This window comes from Pygoscelis adeliae, unplaced genomic scaffold (assembly GCF_000699105.1).
Source record: "Pygoscelis adeliae isolate BGI_AS28 unplaced genomic scaffold, ASM69910v1 Scaffold179, whole genome shotgun sequence".
NCBI classification, from domain to species: Eukaryota; Metazoa; Chordata; class Aves; order Sphenisciformes; family Spheniscidae; genus Pygoscelis; species Pygoscelis adeliae.
Genome location: NW_008825612.1, coordinates 1,166,739 through 1,193,129, shown reverse-complemented (window position 1 = coordinate 1,193,129; position 26,391 = coordinate 1,166,739). Strand labels below are relative to the sequence as shown.

Sequence of the window (26,391 nt, the reverse complement as noted above, 5' to 3'; positions counted from 1 at the left end):
CTTATTTTGCCAATAAGGTCTATGTTCCTTTTTGAATTTGAATTCTTCTCCTTTCCAAATGTCCTGGGCATGATTAGGCCGCCCCAAGTTGAGACAAAATATTTCACTCTACAACTGAAAGTTTTGTTCAACTAGAAACTGGAAAAATACATACATATGTGTATTTTATATATAAAACGCGTGTGTGTGTGCGCGCAATGTATTTTAAAGACAAAAATGTTGCTTGTTTTATTTCTCATTGCTATCCTCCCTCCTTAGTATCAGATCTGTATTTAGCACTGATCAGAACTAGTTATAGTTTCATGTAGAGCTTCACCCGACAAATACATGCAGGAGCAAAGAATTTTGGTTTGAAGTAGCATTGTGAAACTGGGCACAAGCTGAAGCCAGGAGTTTAAAACAGCATTGCTCCCTCTTGAGTGAGGCCTGTATGAACAAGCACCTTTGGAAGTGAAAGGAAAGCTATAAGGCACACATGTAAAGAGCTTTCTATCTAGAAATGAAAAATTTGGTCAAGTTAATCCCTTAAAACAGTAAGAACCCAAAACTTCCATCTAAACTCCACTGCAGCTGACCAAAAACTGCTCTTTTGTCCATCTTCTGATTTTACCCTCTTTCCCAGCTGGAAAAGAAACAGACTTGGGCATTTCTACTGCCAGCAGGTCAACCAGAATTGCAGTTGTTCTGATACTGGGGGCCGTTAGTCTGTGTTAAGTAGCATGCATCTGGTACATATAATCATAGTGAACAGACAAATGCACAAACAATAGTCAGAGCTTGCTGACAAGGGCAGAAGATGGCCCTTGTGAGAGTTTGAGGCTTGACACAGACTAATTTGCCCAAAAAAATGAGAAAGCCTTTCCATCCAGGCAGGTGCTACCACCTCTGCTTGCTGTCATGCTCCTGGCATCTCTCTCCAAAACAGCTGGACCTTAATTTATTGGCGGGAAGGCACTAAAATAAATAGATGACTTCTCCCATGTGGTATCACATTAGACATTGCCTAAGCTATTGCGTATATTCTGGCTAGCGGTTTCACAGTCACTTGGTTCTGCAAGCACTTCTTCACAGGCATGGAAAAATTCCGTGATGTGCACATCCACTCTCCTGTACAACAGCTGAGCGCATCTGAGCTTATTGCATCCTAGTTTGGTGTCATACCAGAGACTTACGTGTTGCTTTGCACTATTAATCAAGGACAAGAGATTCTCGGAGGGCAGCAGACAATTTACATCCCCTTTCTGTCAGTGCAGACTGTGAATGTTGCTGTTGTGTGGCTGAAGGGTTCTTCCAAGGGAAAATTCAGTCCCACAAAGTCACCAGGCCTTTGCTGCAAGCAAATGAAATACAATGGAGGAAGAGTTTGCCAAAGACTGATCATTGATGGGTGGATCTGGGGCAACCTGGGCAACAAGAATATCAACAAAAATTGTCATATTGTCCCCAGGAACACAAACTAATCACTTATTTATAAACAGAGCTCCCAGCTCAGACCTGTTCATGGTCCACACCCCAGATCCAGCCCACACAATAACTCCATCTAGCACCTTGCCTTTCTGCTGTGGCTTTGAAGCAGGACAGCACGTTTCAGAACTCTGTGTTGAAGCCCACTAGGAAAAACCCCAGGCACACAGACCTGCGACAAAGCCCTGGATACGACCCAAATGGTTACTGAAACTCTAGCAAGCAATACCCAGCTTAGTTATGATCTAACTAACATTTTAAAAGCGGTGTTTTATACATCCTGCAGTTGGTTAAAACCACCCAGTAAAAAGAGGAAAACATCTGCCCCGTCACATAGTCTGACGCAACCCAGACTGGAGCCAAATGAGAGCCAGGACTGGGCGAGTATTCAGCCACATTTTATTGCAGTCCCCACTGCACTTGGTGTTAAAGGCCATGCCGTTTCAGTGCTTAGTCAATATATCAATATGGCCAGTAAATGGCAAGGAGAGTTCGTATTTATCTTGTTACTTCAAGACGGCTCATAAAGCCGAGTTCACAAGCCCGTAAAGGAGCCTGCATTACCCCCGGTGACTGGGAAGGAATTCCGCATTGGCTTCCCATAGGCTTGGCCACTGAGAGAACAGGAAAAGATAGTAAGAAGGTAAGTAAAAGTAAACTGAGATAAAGCCAAAAGTAAGGCCTACAAATCTAGCAGAGCAATCTCAGCTCACAAATACGACTTACCAAGTGGACACGCTGAACAGCCTTTTGCCTGACAGAGGCGGACTGATGAACTTTTAGTATAAAAATAACCATGATGTTTTCACAGGCAAAAACCATTTTATTTTGACATCTGTTTTGCCTGCATAAAAGTGTGGTGGAAATTTCAGCACCAATACATTAATCTAGACGTTGCTGTTTCAAGACACAGTGATTATTTGAATAGTCAGTGTGAGCCATTTGGTCCCTGCTGCATTCAGAGCCAGGAATCCAAAGACAGCAGTTTGCCTGTTGCTGAAGTTTAACCAACAAAACAGTTTTGCTGGGATGGTAGCTGTAAACTTAGAGAGGTGATGTGAACAGGAAGGATATCTTCTGATAATGAGATAGTTTAGAACAATCGACAAGAAGAAAGAAAATACAAAGTTTGATGGGGGAAAAAAAAAGAAAGAAAAAGAAAAAGAAAAAAAAGAAAGAAAAAGAAAAAGAAAAAAAGAAAGCAAAAGCAAAAGAAAAAGAAAAAGCAAAAGCAAAAGAAAAAGAAAAAAGCAAAAGCAAAAGCAAAAGCAAAAGCAAAAGCAAAAGAAAAAAAAAGCAAAAGCAAAAGAAAAAAAAAGCAAAAGCAAAAGCAAAAGAAAAAAAAAGCAAAAGCAAAAGCAAAAGAAAAAAAAAGCAAAAGCAAAAGCAAAAGAAAAAAAAAGCAAAAGCAAAAGCAAAAGAAAAAAAAAGCAAAAGCAAAAGCAAAAGAAAAAAAAAGCAAAAGCAAAAGCAAAAGAAAAAAAAAGCAAAAGCAAAAGCAAAAGAAAAAAAAAGCAAAAGCAAAAGGAAAAGCAAAAAAAAGAAAAAGAAAAAGAAAAAGAAAAGAAAAAAGAAAAGAAAAGAAAAGAAAAGAAAAGAAAAGAAAAGAAAAGAAAAGAAAAGAAAAGAAAAGAAAAGAAAAGAGAAAAGAAGAAGAAAAAGGAAAAGAAGAAAAAGGAAAAGGAAAAGGAAAAGGAAAAGGAAAAGGAGAAAAAGGAAAAGAAGAAAAAGGAAAAGGAAAAGGAAAAGGAAAAGGAAAAGGAAAAGGAAAAGGAAAAGAAAAAAAGGCTGGTGCCATGCAGAAATTCACAGCAGGACCCATGAGAGGCAGGATGCCGTAAGGAGAATTAAGATGTGATGTGCAAGCTGGGTAGACTCAGGGTGTATTTTTCCAAAAGCCCTTGCATTTCTTAGCCCTTCTGTATGTGAAGAGTAAAGGTAGGACACCACCAGCTCTTTACTCCCTGTCAGCATTTCCCAGAGGTCACCAAGAGCCAAACTGAACTGTACAAACTATCAATAACTATTCAGCGTGTGGCTCCACAGACCTGTTGCAAAACATCGACCGTGACTTCATGGACCACAGAGCACAGCTAATAGCTCAGGAGCTGTTGCAGCATATCCTTCTGGCAAAGCATAGCGCAGCGGAGGCGGACTGGACCTCTATCCGAACAGCTGATCTCCAAACCATATTAACTACTGGAACAAGACAGCAATTTGTATCTGTACCAGGGCTTTTTGCCAGTGTACCTCTGTCAGTCAGATGCCACCAAGGGATGGGCCAGCAAAGCTTCACAGCAGCCTGAGCCTGAACAGAGTAAATTTCAGTGTGACTTTTAAGTTTTTAAAACACTGAATACCTGAGCTGATCTTTTGCAAGCAGGGCCCAGCTCAGCTTGCCTGCGCTCAGGGTTAGCCAGCATGAGAGGCAAAGCTGGATAACTATGTCAGTACTGACATAGGCAAATGTCTCTTCGTATTCGTCGTACACATTACATCATTTGCACCTCCATGCGCCCTATTGCCACACAGTTGCCATATAAGCATCCTGCTTTGGAGGTGCTCTGCAGACTCCGATACGAATTCCACTGCCAAGGACTGACAGTGCGACTCATGCTCACGTGCAGTCCCAAACACCACCTTGGCCAGCTGAGCACTGCATGGCTAATGCATCACAGATGGAAAATTGCCTTCAGCTGAAGGGTACATCTTCCCACAGTCGGTCCTTGAGCAGAGTAAAATCAACAGAACAGGTCTGGCTCCTGCACTTCTTGGCGTACGGGCAGGTTGAAGGCTGGGCAAGGCTGCAACTGGAAAAAACCTCACACCTGCCGGCTGCCTCCGGTGAGCTGTGCAGGACCACCTGTGGCCCCCACTGCTTCTGAGAAGGGAGCTAAGAAAAGCAAGTGTATTGTCAGTAGACTTATACAGTTCATACCTCTACTGGGACATTTTGAGACCCCCTATACCACAAAAAGCTGAAAACCAGGGCTCTGGGGAGGTTTCATTCAAATTAGTTTATTCAAGTCAGGTTGAAGGAAGGGGATAGGGCGTCTGGACTGTCTCCTGTCTGCGTTGGTACCCATCTCCCCACCCTGGTAGCTCTTCCCTGGACTCTTCCACCCATGGACATCCATGCTTAACAGCTAGCCCCATTTTGAGTTCCCCTGGGAGCTGCACTGTGTACGAGCTATCTCCTGGACTGAGGAGTGGGAGGAAGGCTCTCAGCCCCTTTCCCATCTCCTCTTTCCCCTGCACATCACAAGGCAGCCCCAGCAGCGGGTGTGCGCGGCCCGTCCTGCTCTCATCAGCAAGTCTGGTCCTCACTGAGCCTTTGTACTTTCAGGATGTCAGTTTTGTTCTGTTTATAAGCTAGCAAAATTACCGTGTCGCTTTGCAAGCAAGTAAAGCTGCTGAATAATCAGTCTGTCCAGCCACACTGACAGAGACTTCAAGTCTAAGAGATTTCAAACAGGACATTGTTCCCCACTGCAGGAGCTATTAACTTCTATATGCTGGTAGGTGCTTTTCTCCTACAAAAGTCTTATCACTTTAAAAAAAACCAGTAAGAACCTGTGTGATGTTTTCAAGCCTCCTCTTTGCCAAAAGTAACTATTAATCTTTCCCAGCCCTCCTGAATTGCAAGTTGTTATTGGCCGACAGGCACCAGTGCTAGCCTCCCCCCCAGCCATAGCTCTATGTTCATACCAGCCGTTTGCCCTCGTGCTTAAAAAAAGTAGTAGTCCATGGGCTGCAAGGATACCGTTATTTTGAGCAACTTTCTTGATGAATGTTTAAAGTCTTCCTGTTGACTAATGGGTGGAACTGGATTCCCCCCCTTTCTTTTCAGTTGAGTGGTAATGATTTAAGCAGATTAACTGGTTAACTAAATGTCATTAACACAGATCTTATCCTTTGTACAAAATAACACTGATTACAGAGATCAGCTAATAATGGGGTTCATCCAAAGGCAATGAGAAAACATTTTCATCAATGTCACTGGGCTCAAAATGAAGTTCAAAGTGAATTCTACTAAAGGAGTAAACATGTCGAGTGTGATCAAAAAACTAAGCCATGCTTTCCTTCGTTTGCAACAGAATCTGTTCAACATCCCTGCAAATATTAGTGCTCCTCTTTCTCCCCGTCCTTCAAAGCATCCACCACACAGCCCCATGTGTTAAGCACTGCCACCTGTGATTGCATGACATGGGGCAGGACAGGTTGCCCAAGAGGCAGCGCACCTCCACTGAGACCCACCAAACATCAACCTCTCCTGAATGCTTCATTGTTTCACAGCCTGGAACAAATAAAATAATAAAAAAACCCTGTCAATGATGCATGACAAACCTACCTCAACGCTCACGGCTGGGAGGCAGGAATCCTGTGTTTTCAAGTCCTAGAACCTCATGGGGGTCTGCTGGTGGCTGCAGAGACAGAAGCAAATGCCCACTGCTCTCTGGGTCCCTGATAGCAGCAATGTGTGCAGCTCATCTGTCTGTGAAGAAATAAGAGCTTAGCATAAAGCATTTGCTTCTGTTGTGACTTTAGATTGCCTTCAGTTTGGGTTGAATCTGTGTGCTTGGTTTAGGATGCATATTGTAAGGTATGTGTCTAGCACAGGGGTGTATTGGCATTTTAGGATTAAAACACATAAAAATGAGGCCACTGGCTTGTGCATAAACATCTCTTGTTTCTCTCTTCCAGTAACTGTGACTGTGGGAGGACAACAACACTTACTGGGACTTTATGACACTGCAGGGCAGGTAAATTACTGCAAAACATTTACAAGTTTCCTTTGCCATGGTTTGTTTGTTACTACCTTATACTGGTGTTTGTTGTTCATGCTGTTTGTGGGGGTTTTTATACAAATATTAACAATCAGTTGTGAGTCATAATGGTTGAACTGCTGACCTTCTCCTTTTTGTTTTCTATGTAGACATTTCATTCTGGTTCAACAATAAAACACACACAAATACACTCATCCCTAAGACTGCTTTTTGTCTAGGCAAAAAACTGAAGCCTGATCAGGCTGTTCAGCCTCCCATATATCCACCTCCTACTGCAGATATGAAGTTTCATATAAAGTCAGTGTTTTCTTACATTTACCACATGGTGGCATTGAAGATACAGAGAAGAATTCCCATTTCCAAGATCAGAAAACTAATATAATACAGCACCAGCTTACCGGTCACCAGCTATTGACTTTTTAAGTGGTAACCCAGCCAGATTGGCACCCATCCCTGCATCCTTCTCCCAGGACAAGGGTGTCCATTACAAAAGGGTCTGTGCCTCATGCTTACTTACATATATAATGCTTGTACTCTTTCCACTGTCCACGTTCTGATACAGTGTGCTTGCACTAAAAGTTTGCCGAAGAGCTCTGGTCTGTGGGCTGATTTCACCCCCTGGAGAGGAGGAGAAAGTATTTATCACTGCCTTGCTCTGCCAGCAGAAGGGTAGAAAAGGGTACAGGGAGGAACACACTTTCATGGTGAAATTTCCCTCTCCTGCCTCCAAATGCCAGCAACTGGCAGAATAAAGAAAGGACCACCATCTGCACAGCAACTTTGCAGAAAATCACCTGCTGAGAGGAGAGGGAGCAGGTCCCAGGTCTCTCCCAGCCTGGGAGGGCTGGAACCCACATCCACCAGCTCCTCAGGTCAGAGCTGGCACTGGGCAGCCGAGGACGTGCTGTCACTGGAGGCAGCAGGAGAGGAAAGCAGATTTGGGAGCCTGCTTCACTCTGTGGGACCCAGCAGCCCTGGATGCAGGGCTTTGCTTTCAGGAGCACTTCTTGGCTGTGCTTTTTTTTGGCCATGACTGACTGCTATGAAATGCATAAACAATGCAGAAGGAGACACTCCTGTCTGCAGAAGGCCACTTATTACAGAATATTCTTTGCAGCAATATGCAGAGAGGTCAAAAAATACATCAGGACAGATTGTCACTTCCAGAAAAACTTGCACTCAGCAGCACTGGGGCTTTTATGCTTTGGGTTTCTCTTTTTTTCATTTTATTCCTATCACATGTCTGTATGAAGCAACGGTCACTTCATAGCTAGCTTGATGTCACTTACAGTCCACCCATCCTTTCTATTTACATGATGCAAACAGACGATCCAAAAGCCAGTCCCAAAATATGACCCAAGTCCTTGTCCCATATTCAATGCATGTCCAATTTTCTATTCTGTGCTCACAAACACAGAGCTCGGAGCGTGTCTGTCACAATCCAGCAGCACTGCAAGCCTTTGCAAACGAGACTGGAGTTATATTCAGTTCTCAGTCAGATTTTACCCAGTGCCTTAATATTTCTACTTGTTTTGTAGAGCTGATGGTTCCACCTGCCACCCATTTCCTCAGCAACACATCCTCTTATTTGTCGTCCTGAGCCAGAAGAAACACTAACCTGTCTGACAAACTTCAGCCCTCCATCCGTTCCTCCACAATCATTTTGCCATCTCCTGCTTCAAACTAGCCGGAGCACCACCTGCCTCCAAGCACCATTTCTAACTCGTCAGCCTCATTTCCCTTTCAGACCTTGGTCCAGAGGACGTGGCCATCTAGTCAAAACTCAGAGCACGAATCGCTTCTTGATGACTAGATTGTAACTCCGCGGAGGCTGCTAGGGTGATGCTTCCCACATGCTCAAGCTATAACAACAGGTCATCTGGGTTGTTTCCTCCCTCCTTCTCCTTGTGTTCTGTGGCTTTGCAAAGGCATTGGTGTGAAGTCATAGCCAAAAATAGCTTGACATTACAGCGCTATAAAATATATCCTAATGACATAACAATTGGAAAATGTAGTCCTGCAGCAGGACCCTCTGTCAGCCTGAAGGGATAGCTGGCAGAGACCCCAGATCTGGGGTATCTGGTTTTCTGCATTCCTGGCACAAACAGTCCTAGAAGGAAAAAAACAGCGGTCTTTTTTCCCCAGGCTGGACTCAGGTGCAGAGTGCTTTAACGGGCTGACATGACAGGGAGCGTACATGAGATCAGCATGGCAGCAACATAGAAAAAGCAAGTTTTGCTGTACTTTCTGGGCCCAAGCGCTGCAAAGCTGCTGGCGGTGAGATAGCAGGGAGGAAGCAATGCCAGTTGATGCCTCTCGGCCCCGGCAAGTCATAGGCATGTAATTCAGCAAGGCCAGGTCTGGTGCTGGCATTTCCATGCCAAACCAGTGGCCAGGCAGTGCAACTGGGAAGCCTTGCACTCCCTAAATAACAGGCAGCAAAATGCAAGCATGAGCCAGGGAAACAAATTAATGATCAGCTACAGCCCAACCCCATGAGGACTCATGTCCCTTCCCAAACACCACTGTCACTAGCTGCAGCACCTCTGGATATGTCCCATACCCGTGCAAATGTCCAGTCCCTTTTTTACTCTATTTATTTGCTTGACTTCAACAACCAACTGTCTCTGAATGAGAAATGATCCTGACGTACCATATCCCACAACGGTCCATTGCAAGGTTTTATAGCCTTCTCCTAGAGAGCAGGTATGAACAGAGACAGGGTCCTTGTCTGATGTGGTCTGGAGGTTCCTGCCAGCCCGCAAAGACAGGGAAATATGGGAGCTCTGCTCGACTCTTACCTACGACATTTGTGCTTGTGCTTTAACACATGCGTGCAAGCTCCCGTGTGCCCTGACAGGTGACAAGACTTCTGCGACATGATGCTTGGCTGTCCCTCCTTACGGTTTACATAATGCTCTGTGCTGCTAACACAAATCGGGAACGCTCCTCCTGAAAAAGGATTTTCTAGAGGCTCCGAAGGAACAAGCAAAATAAAATGAAATGCACACTCCTGTGGCTGTCACTGCCAGGCAGAGCGCTCGCGGCTTTTAGTTTGTAATTTTAATGGAACAGTAAGTTCTAGCCCCTCTAAATATGCATGTCTGGAATATTGAAACCAGTTATATTTAGCCAATTTCTTTCCAAAAATCCAAAATCACATTTCCTTGAGGGCTTGCTGCCACCGCGTGGGTGCTTTAGGAGGATGATTTGCAGCAATTAAACCGAAAATACAGAAAATGCCTTTGCCAAACACCTAGTATCAGCCCATGTTGACTGTGGCATAATCTTGGAGAAGTCATCAGGTTTGATGTTCTCGGTTAAAATAACATCCCATAATCAGGCAGGCATCAGGCCAGGCCTCCCTTACCCACAGCATCCACATAAATCTCGGCTGTCTCTATAATGCTATTGCTCCTTTGCTCCCATCATGTTGGCATCCACTTTGCCTCTAGTAACTCATCTGTGAGAGCTAGGTGTCATCTCCAGAGCCTCACATAAATCTCCTCCCAATGACTTTGCTTCTTCATTGCCTGTATCGCTGATGTTCCCACAAACGTCTCTGAGTTTTCTTTCCTGCCATTCTTTGAACGTGGAGAATCCACGTTCTTTCTTGGGCTGGTATGTCCAAACACCTCCTCTTGTCACGTAAATCCTTCTTCAGATCAATACTTTCTATGATACTGGAAAGACACAAGTCAGTTGACAAATACTCTGGCTTTACCCCAAATACTGTGGCTGTGAGGCTGGAGGTGGTAACTGGAAATTTACTCTTCCTGTTGAAGTGGGTTTGGGACAATGAACATTCAGTTCGACAAAACAAAACATTTTGTTTGTGGTTTAGGATCTTTCTTTAAACTTCTTTTTAATGAGACAGAGCTAAATTTGAAATTAAAATTCCTTTCAGAATAAATAATTAAGGTTTTTTGTTTAGAAAAGGTTGGAGCAGACTGTTTTTACATCATCCATTAGTATTTTTCAGAAACTAGTGTAGATTCAGAAGTAGTCTGGGTCATCTTATCACTGCATACTCAGTGAACAAAAGACTTCAGAAAGAAGATTTACCAATCTCAACTCATAATTAAGCCCTCTCATTTGTTGACCCAACCAAAGCAAGACAGAAGCAAGACTGAATTAAGACACCCTCTAATCCGAGCACACAGTGATATAGTCCTGCATCAGTTTCTCCTGCAGGACAGACAGCAGTTGCATTGCTCCTGCCCCTAATGTGGGTTTTCCCTACCTCAAATAAATGTTCTCAAGTCTGAGCAACAGTGCCTGGATACCTTTTTTTTTTTTTTTCCATTTTCACTGAGTTATTAACTATTTCAGTATTTACAAAGCAGAACTGCACCAGTTGAAGTTTCAAGTAATTATAACCAAAAAGACCATACTGCAGAGATTTGAGGCTTGCCCAGAATGCAGAAACTGTAACCTAAAGACCTAGGTCTCAGCCAGGCTTGACAGCAACGTGTATTATCATTCCCCACATTCCAACGTTGTGTTCCTTTCCCCTTTTTTTAATTCTGGACCCCCCAAAAAAGTCTTCAGAGCAGGTGTATCCCCTCTAAAAGCATCTGTTTCATTGTACTGAAATTTTTTAACAGGTTTCATTAAAAAGTACCAACCAGACACAGCTACATACACTCTCACTATCAGAAAGAGCCAGTCTCTCTCTTTCACGTGGCTTGCAAAACCTCTGCTCGCCCTCAACATCTCAAGCCTGAAAACAGACCCAAATTCTTTCTTGAAACTCAGCTATCAAAGCCAGCTCATGACATGATGCAGTTGCGCTTTGAGCTGTTTGAAAATTCACCCTCTTCAACAACTAGCACAAAGAGAAGACATCTCTCCTTCTCCAGTCCAGGGCCTGTGGAAACACTAAATCACCCCCAGTGACTTACTCAGCCACTGCAGGTTGGACTTGATCCGCTTTGTGCTTTCAAGATGAGTGTCTTCTGCTGACTGACACATTGCTGCGTACCATACATGACTGCGATGGCACCAAATAGCCCGGAGACCCATATTTGTTGTCTATGGTCATGTCTATAATGCCTACTGGGGAATAGAAAGCCCATAATATCCACAGAAAAGTCCCTAAAGATGTGTGTCATCAGCAAATATTAGCTAGCGGTGACAGTCAAATAATACTTCCCAGGATGGTATCACGTTGCCGGAGGGCTGAGGCCAGTGCATGCAGCCTCAAGATCAATTTTTATTACACCACCAGGGATGACCGCTGTTTAACATTACCCTCTACACCAGCATCACCACGGATAATACACACACAAACAAAATGTGTTAGCTCTTTTGGGTAAAGATGCTGACAAAACAGCAGCCCTGGCCCACGAGACATGACTCTGCTCAGCAGCTCCCTAGAGATTATGAGCGTGCATGAGCAAGGAGGGACAGTGTTGAGCAGTTCATCAAGAGCCAATGTGATGCCCCCAGTTGCAGTTATCGCCCACCATATAACACACTTGCTGGTTTCCCGCTGGCAGGAGGACTACAACCAGCTGAGACCCCTGTCCTACCCCAACACGGACGTGTTCTTGATCTGCTTCTCGGTGGTGAACCCTGCCTCGTACCACAACGTCCAGGAGGAGTGGGTGCCCGAGCTGAAAGTCTGCATGCCCAACGTGCCTTACGTCCTCATAGGAACACAGGTAACGCTCCTCTGGGGCACCACCAGCCATCATGGGGGTCTTCAGAGCGAGGGGGCTCCTACTCCACCCCAGGGGTGGCTGGAGGCTGAGCTCTCTGCAAAGGTTTCCTATTTAACTTCTTATGTGAAATGCAGCCAGACTTGCCCGTTGGAGGAAAACTCAGGGACTGGGAATGGAAGCAAACATGCAGATGTCCCATCATGCTAGTCACAACTGGCAAAACTCATCCCATTTTTTATTCAAATGAATATTAATGTGGTATCAAGGCATAAATACCTATAGGGAGAAAAGATTTCTGACAGGCCTTTAGTGAGGGGAAAAAAACTCATCAAAGTCTGTGGTTAGAAGCAGAAGCTAAACTTCAAACTAAATTTTAAGAATGGGAATAATTAACCAAATGACTGACTTAGGGACATGGGAAGGACAACCTCCCTTCATGCTTTTACATCAACACTGCAATTAGTGACTCACCATCCTCCTTGTGTTACAGTGGATGTTAGGCTAAATGATCAAACCACTTTATTTTTGCCTTAAAATCTATGAATCTATCAATCAAATAAAAATGCCTTACATATGGGTTTGCTTCCAAGACAGAGTGGCTAGAGACTGTGAGAAGTAGGGATACGACCGTCTGGAAAATGCCTGAACACTGGACAGTAACCTAAGCCAAGTTAGAGAAACAGATCAAATTCTGATCAAAACCAAAATCTTCATGCCATAGGAAAGTCTAATTGTTCAAACACTGGCTTTGTTTTCCACACTGGAATAAACTAAAACACACGCTTTAAAATAAAAGTATTACCCTTTGGATCGCACACTCTGAAAATGGATGGGTTTGAAATGCCAGAATGCTTCACTTTGATGTTTTCCATGGAAATAAAGGATTTTGTTTCGAGTCAGTCAGACTGAGCTGCGTCTGTCATGCCTGTCAGGGTGGTTTTTGGGTGATGCAGTGCAGGGTCGCAGCAGCCTCCCCTTCCAATGTGGCTCAGGCTTCCATCGACACTTTCCAAGATGCATTGTGAGAGCCATTGAGAACTGTTATCTTTACTGTACCGCAGCTATCTGAGCTGTGGTCTGATAACCTGCCAAGGAGAACTAATTCGTGTTAAACAGAAAAAAAAGAAAAAAAAAAGAAAAAAAGGAAAATACATGTGCAATTCATTTCTGAAGTATCATCTGAGGTGAGGAGGACAGATGCCCTTATGTAAGAACATGACCGTGGGTTTGTAAAGCTATGAATATCTGTCTCAAGAACTACAGCAAGGCAGTACTGAGCACAGGGTTTGTGCATTTTCTACTAGATTGATCTCCGGGATGACCCCAAAACTTTGGCTCGGCTGCTTTACATGAAGGAGAAACCACTCACCTATGAGCACGGAGTGAAGCTCGCAAAGGAGGTAATAGTTTTTCTGAGGTCCCTTGAAATCGATTGATCACAGCTTTCCATTGGGTTTGTTTCGTTCAAGGTGAACTCCTCCTGGGCACATTGGTTGGTCCTAGCCAGAGATCAAAGTCTCTGTTCAAACAGGCTGGACCCAGACACAGATTGCGGCTCCCGAGCCTGCTGTTCTGCTGCGATACTCAATCGAGCTCTAAGCAAAGCAGCGAGGTACACAGGGAAGCAGGTGGCAAATGGGCAGCAAAAGAGATTTTACTGTCTACTTTACCTAAGTGAAGTGTTTCTTGTTCAGGCTTCTGTCAGGAGGTGCAAGTGGCAAACCCCTCTCTACAGTCACCTCCTGCCAAACTCGTCCCTACCCCTCACAAAAGCACAGACAACTTGATTCTCATTTATCCATTGCACTTCAAGCAACAGAGAAGGAGGTCCCAAGGTTTCTGTGCTATTGCACCTTTCTCCCAGGAAGGTAGGGGGATAAAAGCCCTCCCCAAGTCCTGAAATGCAGGCACCTGGACCCCAGCCATTTCCACCTTATATGCTGCAGATGCTGTTACAGGCCCTGGCCCTCAAAGGCCAGTGAGAGCATCCATTAGCAGAATAAGCTGAATAAGCAACAAGATTGCTGAATAAGCTGAGGCTGCTTTCCCGGGCCACTGTGTGTGTTTGTGTCATACCAGCACCCCCAGGAGACTCCCATCTCAATATGATGCTTCCCAGTTCCCAGAAACCAGCTGGAAGCCCTCCCCCAGGTAGCAGCTCCCTGGCGTTGCAGGAGACGGGACACGGGGGTGACAGGTCAGGGGAAAAGAGCCAAGCATATGAAGGGGCTCAGCTAATGACCTGGCATCTCCTTGAAACCCCTCAGTGGCACAGAGCCCAAGCTGCTGGTCCAGCACTCGAACACGGGTGCAGCCTCCCTCTCTCTGTGGAGGGTCCTGCAGGGAATTCCTGCTCCCCATAGAGATACTGGTGTTGATGCTCACCCCTGCTCCCTCGGTCAGGATGACCACCTGAGCTTGGCCCTTAGTCCCATAGGCAGCCAGATACAAAATGGAGCAATGACCTGACCGCCCTTCTAAAGGACTGGGCTTCCCTCTGTGGCTGGACGCATATGCACGTAGAGGGATGGTGGAACAGGGTCGCTCTGTCTCTCCCAACAGCGGGTACTCACGTTTTCTCTCTTTCAGATCGGAGCACAGTGCTATCTGGAGTGCTCAGCCCTCACGCAGAAAGGCCTTAAGACTGTCTTTGATGAGGCAATCCTGACCATTTTCCACCCCAAGAAGAAGAAGAAGCGTTGTGCAAAGTGCCACAGCTGCTGCACCCTTGTGTGAAGTCACTTTGAAAGAAAAACGAGATGAGTTCAATGAAACCAAGCAGGTTAGAAAGGCAACGAAGGTCACATGCAACTGAAATGGGGAACATGACCAGAAAGGGGTCCTTCCTACCCAAATATAGGAGCCCTCCGTTCTGTGAAACCTCCAAGCTGTATCACACTAGGCCAACTCATGTCTATGTGCTTTCCTAATCCTCCAGAGTTGTATGCAGCCTGTCCCACTACTGCAGACTGCACTGAGCCAACAGAAACCAGGACGCCTGCTCCTGCTTGACTTTCCACCTTAGGAATAAGGTGAAGGTGGTGTGTGGAAAAACAGAGAACTAAGGGTGGTGTAAGAAATGAGAGAAACTCCATTTGTGGCCTTAAGCAAGAATTGATCAAAATTAGGTATTTGCAGTACTTAGGAATTGAATCTGAATTGACTGAAAGCACATGGAGATCTGTAGAAATCGAATATGTAAGATATACACTATAGGTAGGATGTACTTTTAAATTACTTTTCTTTTATAAGACTCGCTAGTTCAGGATATACTTTAGTTTGTTCAAACTACATGGAAGCAAAGGTGGAGTGATTCTAGTTGGTTTTCACTTAACGGTGAAACTTCACAGCGTCAGTATGTTGCTGCACCCAAGTTATCAAAATGGATCAACATTTACCTCCAGACTTAAGGAATGTTCTTACAACAAAAAAATGCAAATAACTGTATTTTAACAGGGGAATGTTCAGGCTGAGCCATGTTTCCATAAGCTGGGAAAGGAAGAACAGAGTTGTAGCATTAATGTACTGAAACAAAGAAATTCTGCCACCAAAGAATTTTACCCTAGACATGAAATAGCAGCGTGGAACAATCTCTTTTCCAAACTGAGAACATGAACGAGACACATTGCCATGGCAACTGAAAATTTACCTTATAGATCAGCTGGATTTCTACATCTCACCCAGCAGATGAAAATAGCAAAAAACAAAAAGCCAAAGGTCATCCTGACTTCAAGTGCTCTAAGGTGATCCGATTGCCTTAAGATTTTTTTTTTTTTAACGGAGTATCTCATGTAAAAACACTCATCAAAGTGGAGTTGTAAACATGTTGATATATTGTAGTCTCCCTCCTCCCGTCCATTACTTCTTTCTTTGCTCCCGTTTTTCCGTCTTCATTACTGTGAGTGCTGTTTAAGTTGCAGCATGGCTGCAGTCCTCAGGAGTGATCTTTCACACGAGTCGCAGACGATGGGCTGCAGCCGATAGCACAGAGAAGGGAAGTCCAGACCTTAAGGGAAGGCAAGCTGCCTGTTAGCTCTCTTTGCTGTTGAAGAAAGTGTGCCTTTTCACTAAAGCCTCTCCAGGGAGCCTGTACTTTTGCACATCACAGCAATACAGATGCTCAGAGGTGAACTCGAAGGGTGTCTTGTTACTTGTGTCTGCCTTCGGGTACCCTGGCAATGCATGAGACTGTCTTGTTATGGATTTCATTCCCCAAGCAGAAAACCACAGTGCCAGCAAATATAGATTTCAAGACCTCTGATGTAACTCCTTGCAAAAGCAGTGTCTGTAATAAGCATTTCCAGAAGTGCTAGGAGTAAGCAAGTAACAGCAGTGCACGCTCCCAGCCCAGGGACACATGCCCTGCACCCCCACACACACCCCACCCCAGGGGACTGCCAGCCTGCTCCTCTCCAGAAGCACCGTAGCATGGCTGAGTACACACATGCAACCAGAAGAATTCTCACGGTTAGTGGTGAAATATAGTCCCGGTGTTACTCGGAGCAATTAGCGACTTCAACAGGACCACAGGAACTGCACCGTTGGTGCAGAGAAGGGAACAAGCATGATGCAGTGCCCAGTCTTGCAGTCATTGAGGCTTATGGATCCAAGCTCCTCCCTTAGCACAAATTCTAATTACCATGGACACACCTACAGAAACCAGATCTGACACCCCAAAACATTTCCAGGTAGAAATCAACAGTTCTCTCTGACAAACATGATCAAATTCGAGGCAAATGCCTTGTTACTGTTACCCAGCAGGCTGTCACTCACCATCTCTTTCCCACTGCACACAAGCGTGGATGAAAACAGAGCTGTGTTAAATCAAAGACAGACAAAAGAAAGATTTTCTCACTGCTAGCATTCTTTGTGCGTATTTTATAGTTGGTTTTATTATGTCCCAGCCATTTGTTTCAAATGGACTGGCTGATAAAGCACAGCTCAGAGCGAGGGCAGCGCTGAAGCCCGGTGAAGGAGTTCATGTCGTGCCGCAGAGGCTGTGTTGCCGTCCCCATGCATAGCAGTTGAGTATTCGCGCAGCTGGGACACTGGCAATCAGCTGAACTATAACACGTAAAGACATATTAGGGGAATATGAGGAAAACTAGGAGTGGATTAAATAAATAAATAAATATTTAGGTAATGTTTGTTGGCTTACAACATGACTAGAAGTCCACTGAAACGGAAAAAAAAAAGCTTTCAACAGATTTCAGGGAAAATTAGAGTTTCACTGTGCTGCCATTTACTTCAGTGGAAATAAAACAGGATGATTACTTTGTTTTAGCTCATGTAGGTTCCTGTAGAGCGCTAGCCTCTATACAAGTCTCTGGTTAAAGTAAGTGAAGTCTGTTTTAGCTGAAGCGCAATGCAAACACTCAGGCTGGAGCTGCCAGATATTCTTAGAGCTTCACAAAATACAGAGGAAATAGAAATCCAGACTGACAGCTGAGCTTATCATAAAATAATGAGCACACTGGAAAAGTGCAATATAGCATTCCCGGCATGCATCAGAGAAAGCCACAAATGATCAAATGATATTTTTGTGTGCCACTGACTATCAGGGGTGTCTATTAATACTAATGGGATGGCATAGGATAGGCATATAAAATCAAAAATCAAACAGGAAGTTGTAGCATTAACGTAACTGCAGTCGTTTGAGGAAAATTAACTAAAAAACATATAGAATCATAGAATCATTAAAGGTTGGAAGAGACCTCCAAGATCATCGAGTCCAACCATCAACCCAACAACACCATGCCCACTAAACCATGTCCCTAAGCGCCTCATCTACCCGCCTTTTAAATACTTCCAGGGATGGTGACTCAACCACTAATATAGCATTCCCGGCATGCATCAGAGAAAGCCACAAATGATCAAATGATATTTTTGTGTGCCACTGACTATCAGGGGTGTCTATTAATACTAATGGGATGGCATAGGATAGGCATATAAAATCAAAAATCAAACAGGAAGTTGTAGCATTAACGTAACTGCAGTCGTTTGAGGAAAATTAACTAAAAAACATATGGTGATGTAGAAGCTAAAATGCTACTGTCCTAATGTATTAAACTGCAGCACCCTGCACAAATCATTGCATAGCAGCAAAAGCAGATAGGAAAGTATTAATATGCATACAAAAAATGTTAAGACTAACTAGGGTTTTATTTGCACTTCCAAAACCAAGCACATCAAGTTTGTCAGGCAGTAAAATTTCAAGTTTTTCAAGCTGATCGTGACCAAAATCTCACATCTGGGAGCTGCAAGGGAGGGAGGGTGGTCACAATCCACTGAGAAATGGCCTCTGCACTCCATTTGGTTTTAGTTTCTCTTCCAACAAAAATAAATGTTTTAAAAATAGCCATGGTTAATGCAGGTCCCATAAACATTATTCCTGTGTTAGGTTATGTACACACACTTATCCATGCAATGTGGCACTTACTTACTCAAGGATCTGCCCTGTTACACTATTATATTGGGGAGGCAGGAATAGCACAGGCCAATAGGCTTTAGAAAGGGATTGTAGGCAGATGTAAGGAGACTCATTGACTATCTGGCAAGTCATACCTAATACCTTTTCTAAAAGCCAACAGATGGTGTGCGAACAGGCAGCAAAGCTTATTTTCAGAAATATCAAAACACCAGACACAGTGCAAGCACAGGCATAAGGCAACAGATACAAACTTCGAGTTATTTTCAAGCACCATTAGTAACAAGAAAAGAAAAGCAATAAAGGATTGCCAGGTGAAAGGAGATGGGTTTTCTCACTGTAAGATGAGCTAGAAATCAGACCCCAATTTCACCTTCAAAGGAACACGGTTAGGAGAGTCATAAAGGCTATAAACCATCCCAAGAACCTATTTGACAACGTCCTCTTAATGCAACTGATGTCAAAACCTTTCCTGGCAGAGCTGCCTTTGCTATTAGTCTCCTATCATTTCAAAAGCACTCACAACTTACAAGAAATCTGCTAGATCCTGTAAAACCCATCTCCTTTGGCGTCTTCTGAAACCTTAATGTTCTACCAGGAGTTGTTAACCTGAAGTTGAGTTTCAGAGTTCCAAAAGGCTTTTCATGCAAACTCCTGCAAGGAGATATTAGAGATATTAGGTATTAGAGAGGTATCTCAAGACATTAGAGAGTTGTTATCACATTAAAACAACCTACAGATGCCTCTGCCCTTCAGAGCACTGAACAGGACCAAGGCCAGTGGAACTGGGGCAATCCTGTGCTACATCACCACTTCCAGCATGACCTGAAGGAGGTCCCACAAAGACTTCCACAGTTTGTCCTGTGCCTCCCAGAGCTCAGAAAAGTTGGGAGAATGCAGAAACAAGGCTCTAACCCCACGCAGGTCCATCCAGGAGCATTTGTTCAAACGGGTGTAAGTCCCATGTACTTATATCCTCCAGGAGTGGTGGAGAGCAGTTCTCAAGATGAGCTCCCCCTGGTTGTCCTACGTGCCAAACGCTCCCAGACCTTCTCTCTCTGCCCTGTAAATATCTACCGTTACAGTAGTATGTAGCTTATGAAGAACAAGCAACTACAAGCTCTTGCCTCGCATTGCCTTGAATTAGGCATGATGTGAATCTTTCCCTCGACTTCCACACGCGCTGGTCCTGACGTAAATCATCTTCTTGCTGGTGGGAACTGCAGAGTTCACTCCAAGTCCAGCGTGGCAATCAAAACAATCATTTCAGCAGCTGTCAATGATATTTCTCACCTTTTTTCTCTTTCAAAGCACCACTTCAGTTCAAAATAAATACAGGATTAAATATAGCGCTGCATCTTAATATGCAATAAAGTTATTCCAAATACTTTTACTAAGGGGCTAGATTTTGGCAGTCTTTTTCATACTGAAGAGCATCCTACTTCACAAGGAATTGTCTCCAACTCCTTCGTCTCATTCAATCCCAATGATACCGCTCATGTAAATGAGGGAGGCTGAATATGGCCATTGGTGACCTGCCCTTGTAATTAACGTATAACAAAATCTTTTCTAGCTGCTCTAGAGTTGGTGGCCTGTGTCTCCCAAAAAGCAGTGATTTCCCATTCCCCACACACTGTTCAAATCACCTGGTGTTCTGTCATGCTCAGTACCACAATCTGTCCAGTATCTGCCATCTCTAAGGAAGCGTGGTACAGAAGAACCAAGAAATGAGTTGAGAAAGGAGACAAGCCTTGGACATGCTGCTGCACAAACCAAACAGGACTCCCCCAGAAAAAATCACTGCAACGCAACTCTAGGCAAGTGGCTAAAAACCCACCCCAAGGGTGGGAAAATCACTGTAGCAAACAGAGAGCAACAGGGAACAAAGATTTCACTACCGGTGACTGTCTGTTGACAAGGATGCATGGGCTTTACTTCCCATCGACAGCAAGCTGTCAAGATCCCATCCAAGATATTGTCCCAAGACTCCAGAGACCCAATTTGAGAACTGAGCTTTACAGGAGCTTGGAAAAGGTTGCAAAAATTCTTGCGCACAGTTTCTATTGCTGCCTCCCCTCATCACACCCAACCTCATACACAGCAAGTGATACAGTGGCCAATTACACTTATGATATGTATCTAGCAGATGTATTTTCAGCATGCAAGCTGCCATGTCCTTGCAAAAATGTCCCTCTAATTCAGACATGAAAGATGCCCGTTTGCTTACATAGCTTGCTTACAGTCCATAACCTTTTCTGTAACTTTTTTCCCCAAGTGGCATAGTAAATACCTCCTGATTCACCATACTGAAACTTCATCTGGATTAAAAATAAATTGCAACGGCATCAATCTGTCTCAGGCCAGGCTTGTTTAAGAGCACATTTGTCTTTTCCAGCAAAGCAATCAACATATGCTCATGTTGGCCCAGAGACCATTTGTTCAATAAACAGGTAGAATGCAGGAATCTGGCTGCACATGCCATTCTCCCTGTATTTTCCTTTTCCCTGAAGAGGATTTGTAATGTGTTTTATCCTATGTAAAAAAAACAAATCTGGAAATAACAGAACATTTTCTTGGTTCACAAGTCTATAGGACTGGAGGAGCATCTGCTGTGACAGGAGGTGAGCATGGAGTGACCTACGTCAGATAACTTCTAGACACATTTGGGCTCTACGTAAAAATGAAGACAAATCTCTACTATAAATGTTTATTTTCCTCTTAGTGAATAAAGACCCTCTGAAAGCAGGAAGAAGCCTCCCGCTGATTTCGGTAGTGGCTTGTGATCTCAGCTGTCCTCACCTATCTAAACAAAACACAAATAGATATATTTTTGCATTGAAAAGTTGGGACAAAAACACCAATTAGAAGTAATGAATGCAATAGAATAGCATCTACACTTCCACTTTTGGGGAGAGATGCAAAATCAGGGCCAAGAGCCACAGTTAGTCAGTTTGATCCTAAAACTTAAATTTCATTTTAAGATGTTAAGGGGACGCCCATAACTAGGATGAAAAAAAAAAAAATCTTCAAATTCTCTTTTCTTTGTTTCAGTTAAAGCTTTCAGAAACATGTGAACAAGAATCTATTTTTCCTGGGCAGTTCCAGGAACCCCACCAGAACACCAAAAAGAGTCAGGACCTCACTGTAAGAGGAAAATGATCTCACAAACCCATATATCACAGAGCAACAAGCAAAAATCATATGAATCGCTGTCAATGGTGAAAAATCTCTTTAACTTTGAAAATACGTTAACAAAAATAACTTTGAGCATGATCCCCACCCCTTCCAGAATGTGCAGACCGTAATGCAGTGTTTGGCTGCTTCTTCTAACTATAATTTTAGGGTGGGATTTTCAAAGATGCTGTACGTTGGCTTCATTTCAATTCTCATGAAGACAATGGGAAATTTCAATGGGGTCCACACATGACTAATGTGGAAAGCATTTGAGAGTCTTTACGTTTCCTCCTTTTCTGCCCTTTATTGTGGCTGACCAAGCTTTGAGCATACAGATACACTGAGCCAGGTCCAAGAATCTTTTATACCTTTTGGCTGCTGATTGTGGACTCCCAAAAGAAGTTAGGCATCTGGAGACTTTGCTGATCTGATCTTTAGCTTGAGCTTTGGAGACTGGATTTCTAACTCCTCATTTCAACCACTACTGAGGCTAAAGATGAAAATGATTACATTAACAGTGTAATATTCAAGACAAATGGGTATCTTTGCTGAGTTTGACACGGCGCTCATTGCTGTCATTTAATTTCATCTCATTCCATTCAGGATGCCAGATTTAATTTTGCATTTGGTTTTGCCAAAGATCAGTTTGAGCTCTCGTTGATATCAACTCTGGTGAATTTTGACTTTGATCGGAGGTTAATGAATTCAGAGTAAACAGTTGTCACCAGTCTACAGTTTCCAGATCTTCCAACACAACAGTTATTTGTACTGTTAACATGTAGAAATTTTTGTCTGATGTCTGTCAAAGTAGTTTGGGTGTAAGCCATATCCATAGTATGACTGTCATATCGTCTCTCCCAACACTTTTCCCCAAAATAGGCAGCTGCTCTAACTGCATTACAGAACCGGCAGGCACTGAACTGCCTTGTCAGTATGGAGTAAATGAGCCCAAACTTTCTCCAAACTTGTAAATATTAATTCATTAATAAGCAATGACACAAAGCTATGTGAGAGGGGAAAGACACTGGCAAAGTCTTCTTCACTCATGAGCAGAAGTGATCTAAGGTGGTGAGCCCAGGTTGCCAGGTGGGAAATGCTACAGAGCAAGGCGTAACATGGTGTCCATGCTGCCCCTGCAAGTATGGCACGAACCTGGCGAAAGGGCTCAGAGGTGCCTCTGTGGAGTCACACCAGGGTACCCGGGGCTCAGCAGCACCTTGAGACTGGGAGGGCTTCAAAGAAGGCTGCAGAGAGGAGCAGGGAGATGGACCTGAACTGTCCTCGAGTGCAAGGATAACTGAATCCAGTTTAACCTGTTACGATGTTGATGCACTTGTCAAATACAAGCATTTCGCTGCAAAGAGATTCTCTGCTCCCCTGAGAACACAAAGACAAGAAAATTTCTTTCCTTTCTTTTTGCATAGTACTTCAGCAATACTTAAAAGTAACAGTGCAACAAGTTATTCTAATTGAGTTTGTGAAGCAGGTGTAATGACCTCAGCACAACTCAGGACCTAACACATCATCAGTCAGTTCTTAGCAAGTTAAGAAAAAGAGTCATTTACTTTACTTGATGTGAGCAACTGAATTTCTCGCTCTTAAAAGTTGCTGTGTGCAATATCGCTGGAGTATGGGGCTGGTAAAACCAAAGGATGAGTACTAAAACATTATGTCTGACTTTTGAGTGGTATATCTTTTTTCAAAGATTAGCCAAACCTTCAGAATTCATGTCAAAGCAATAAAATTTCAAACCAAGGAAATTCCGTTTTCCAGCAATTATGTTTTGCATAGTTTAAAAATCATGTAAACAGTATTAGTTTCCTATTTACAGCACATGATTCTGTACTCTTTTGCTTATCCTCTTTTAAACATGTAATTATTGTATATTGTAACTGCACATTAATATCATCTATTGTACATAGTTTATTTTAACAAAATAAATGTATTACTAAGTATTTTGACACAGCATCATTTTGAGAGTGTGGTGCTGTGTTTATTTTCCCAGATGTTAATCACATATAGCTCGCAGGACATTTCAGGTAGGAAAAACACATACTAACATATAGGGCTGCTTTTGGCTGGTCCTGGAACTGCCTGCACCTTCCAGTGTCACCTGCAGAAAGTCAAACAGGAGGTGAAACCGTAGAGTTTTGCTCATCTCAGGCATGTTCCTCTTGGAAAACTGCTGCTTAACCAAATTCTCCGCAGCCTGGAAACATGGGAAGGTGGGGATGTGGGACCTGCAGGTCTGGCTCCCTGCTGGCACTCAGCCTTCGGCTCACTCTGGTCCCAGGGTATCCCTCAGTGACAGGCCTGGAGATATTTAGTCTCCCATCTTCCACCAATATTAAGGCGGTTGGTTGGTTGCTCTTTCAGATAGAACTTCTTTTTTTTATTTTAATAAGCGTCCTTGGCATTACTGCCTGTGGTCTCCACTGCGATATCACAGCATCATAAGAGGATTTTTTTCCTCCCTTGAGTGAATATTTAAAGTGTTTTGGAGAGAAGGCAGCTTGCAGCAGCCCAGCAGGCACTGGATCTCTCTTGGTAAAGCAGCTAGGAGAAGCATTAGCCCGAGCGCTAGGAGTTTTGAGGGGAGTTTGTTACTCCCTGACAAACCTAACACACGGATAACAAAACCCTTCAACAAACCCTTACTGATGGCAAGGAAGATGATGAGCTGTGTAACCTTCGGTCCAGCAGACAGGACAGGGAGAGTCAGGTGGGAAAGTGAAATGCTTAAAGGGCTGAAGAAGTTACATGAGGAAAGACAACCCTTAAATGCTGGACTGGAATCAAGAATATGACTGGCTCCAGTCTTCCAGGAATTCAGTGCGGAGATGTGGATCTTGTTTAAAAAAAAAAAAAAAAAAAAAAAAAAAAAAAAAGATTGTGCCTTTTTTACCCAGCTTTTCATTACCATTGGTTTCAAGACCAGAAGCAATCCCATTGACCAGCTAGTCTGGTCTTCAAATTAAGACTATAAATCCCACCATTCCTGAACAACATCCCTAATCCTGATTGGGCTAAAGCAAGTTTCACCAGAGAAAGGCTCTTTTCATGTTCCTGCAGCTTATGAACCTCAGCAGGCTTAATCAGCCCCTGCCTGGGGCACTCACTCGCAGAGCAAAGACAAAGGGTGGCAAGGTCTATTCCTAATAAAAAGGCACTGCAGCCCAAATCCCTGGCTGCTATAAATGGATACGTCCCCAGAGGAGCCAGGACAATTCAAGAGGGCACAGCATGTGGCCTGGAATATATTTGATTTACCTGCCCCTGGAGGAAGCTGGTATTAGTCACCAGACTTTCCACGGCCAGACTTTGTCCGGGAAGAAGCAGCGTGGAGGGACCCACGCTTCTGGGGTTAATAACAAGGTGCTGAATGCATCCTCCAGAGCAGAAAATTCCTAAACTGCTGCCTGCTAAAGCTGGGTGGATATAGCCAGGGAAGGATACCCCTGTACAGCCCTGATGCTTTCACATTTCCCTGAGGATCTGCTGCTGGCTACTGTCAGCGGCAGGATATTGGGCGAGACAGCCCCTTGCTCCGACCCAGGGCGGCGGTTCCGATGTTTTCATGCGAGTACAATGAGAGCAGGAGGGAGCTGCCTGTCCCGTCCCCAAAAGAGAAATCCAGTCAATGCAGGAAACGCACGTCCAAGAAGGCTTCCTGCCCTCCCTCTCACTGTAACTCAGGTTTGAAGATGGGGTAAAATGTACTGATTTCTGACATGGTCAGTCTGGCTGGGCACACCAACTACAGCGCAGGAGCAAGGGAAGCTGAATTTCAAGACCCAGTGGACTTTTGCAGCCGTCATATCACAGGAAAGTATTGTCAAAGATCAAAGCACTGCAGGACTGTGCCTATTGCTGTTTAGGTTAAAAGAGCGACAACAAACCTGAGAAATTGAGTGCTGTGCAGGATACAGATACATCACAAGGGACCTTACAGCCTATATGCTCCAAAACACACCGGGAAGAAAAAAATCAGCTGTATCATCACTCCCAGCGTCCAGAAGGGAAACTGAGGCACAAAGAAATCCACTGATTTGCCCCTGCTCACCTGACATGTTTGTGGCAGAGCCAAGAGCCAAGTACAGTTCCCAAACTGTATAATCATGCCTTCTCCATATCTGCGCCTTCTCCTTTCTGAGCAGGTAGATGCAGCCATCTCCCTTCTTACAGAAAGCCTTTCACTGCAGCAGGTATTTCAACCTGGGGCTGCAGAGCTGTGAATGGTTCAACACCGAGGCTTTGTGAAGGAGCTTCTCTCTGGCCACGCTTTGCTCCCTGCTTTGCAAATACAATTCTCCCAGGGAAGTCAAGTTCCCCTTGTACATGTAGAGCAAAATTTCTTTCCCTTGTTTTTACGTAGTGAACGTCATGCCAGATTAAATGTGCAGTGGCAAATGACAGTTTTAGGAGCTCCACGTTGCCGTCTGTGAGGATTTTTTTCTGGTGCTGGTGGTCAGTGTCGAGGTGAAGGGGACAACCAACGTGCTACAGAAAGCAGTAGGGGTTTTCATGGGAGAGAGAATACGTAAGACGTGACAGCCTCTGTGACAAACACTCCTTACAAACTTATGCACCAAAGACAGAAGGGCTGTTTAACTGCTTTGGACAGTTGGGAAAATGAAATTTAAACCTGTGGCTTTAAGGAGCATTAAAATGCCCCCAAGGAGATGAAGGTGGCCTGGGAAGGGGCTTCTCATGCTCTGAAATGTGTGGGCTATTTTGACTGCCTGCAGATTCTGAGCAGGACGTAACATCCCAGCTGCAGCATAAAGGATGCGAAAGCCAAAAGACCTGATAGCAAGCATCAAAATTGGTAGGAATTCAACAGAATAAGGACCTAGTAGTGTAAGAACTACTG

At 44.0% G+C, this 26,391-nt stretch overlaps 1 protein-coding gene across 1 annotated transcript in view; it reads left to right on the top strand.

Annotated features, from left to right (window-relative positions):
• The window catches only part of RHOJ (ras homolog family member J), a 55,397-nt gene extending 40,431 nt beyond the window's left edge, over positions 1 to 14,966 (top strand). The window contains exons 2-5 of the mRNA XM_009332730.1: positions 6,169 to 6,227; positions 11,753 to 11,917; positions 13,222 to 13,317; positions 14,507 to 14,966. Of these exons, the coding sequence (XP_009331005.1) occupies positions 6,169 to 6,227; positions 11,753 to 11,917; positions 13,222 to 13,317; positions 14,507 to 14,653 (467 nt within the window). The 3' untranslated portion in view covers positions 14,654 to 14,966. The remainder of the gene's footprint in view (positions 1 to 6,168; positions 6,228 to 11,752; positions 11,918 to 13,221; positions 13,318 to 14,506) is intronic.
• The last annotated feature ends 11,425 nt before the right edge of the window (positions 14,967 to 26,391 follow it).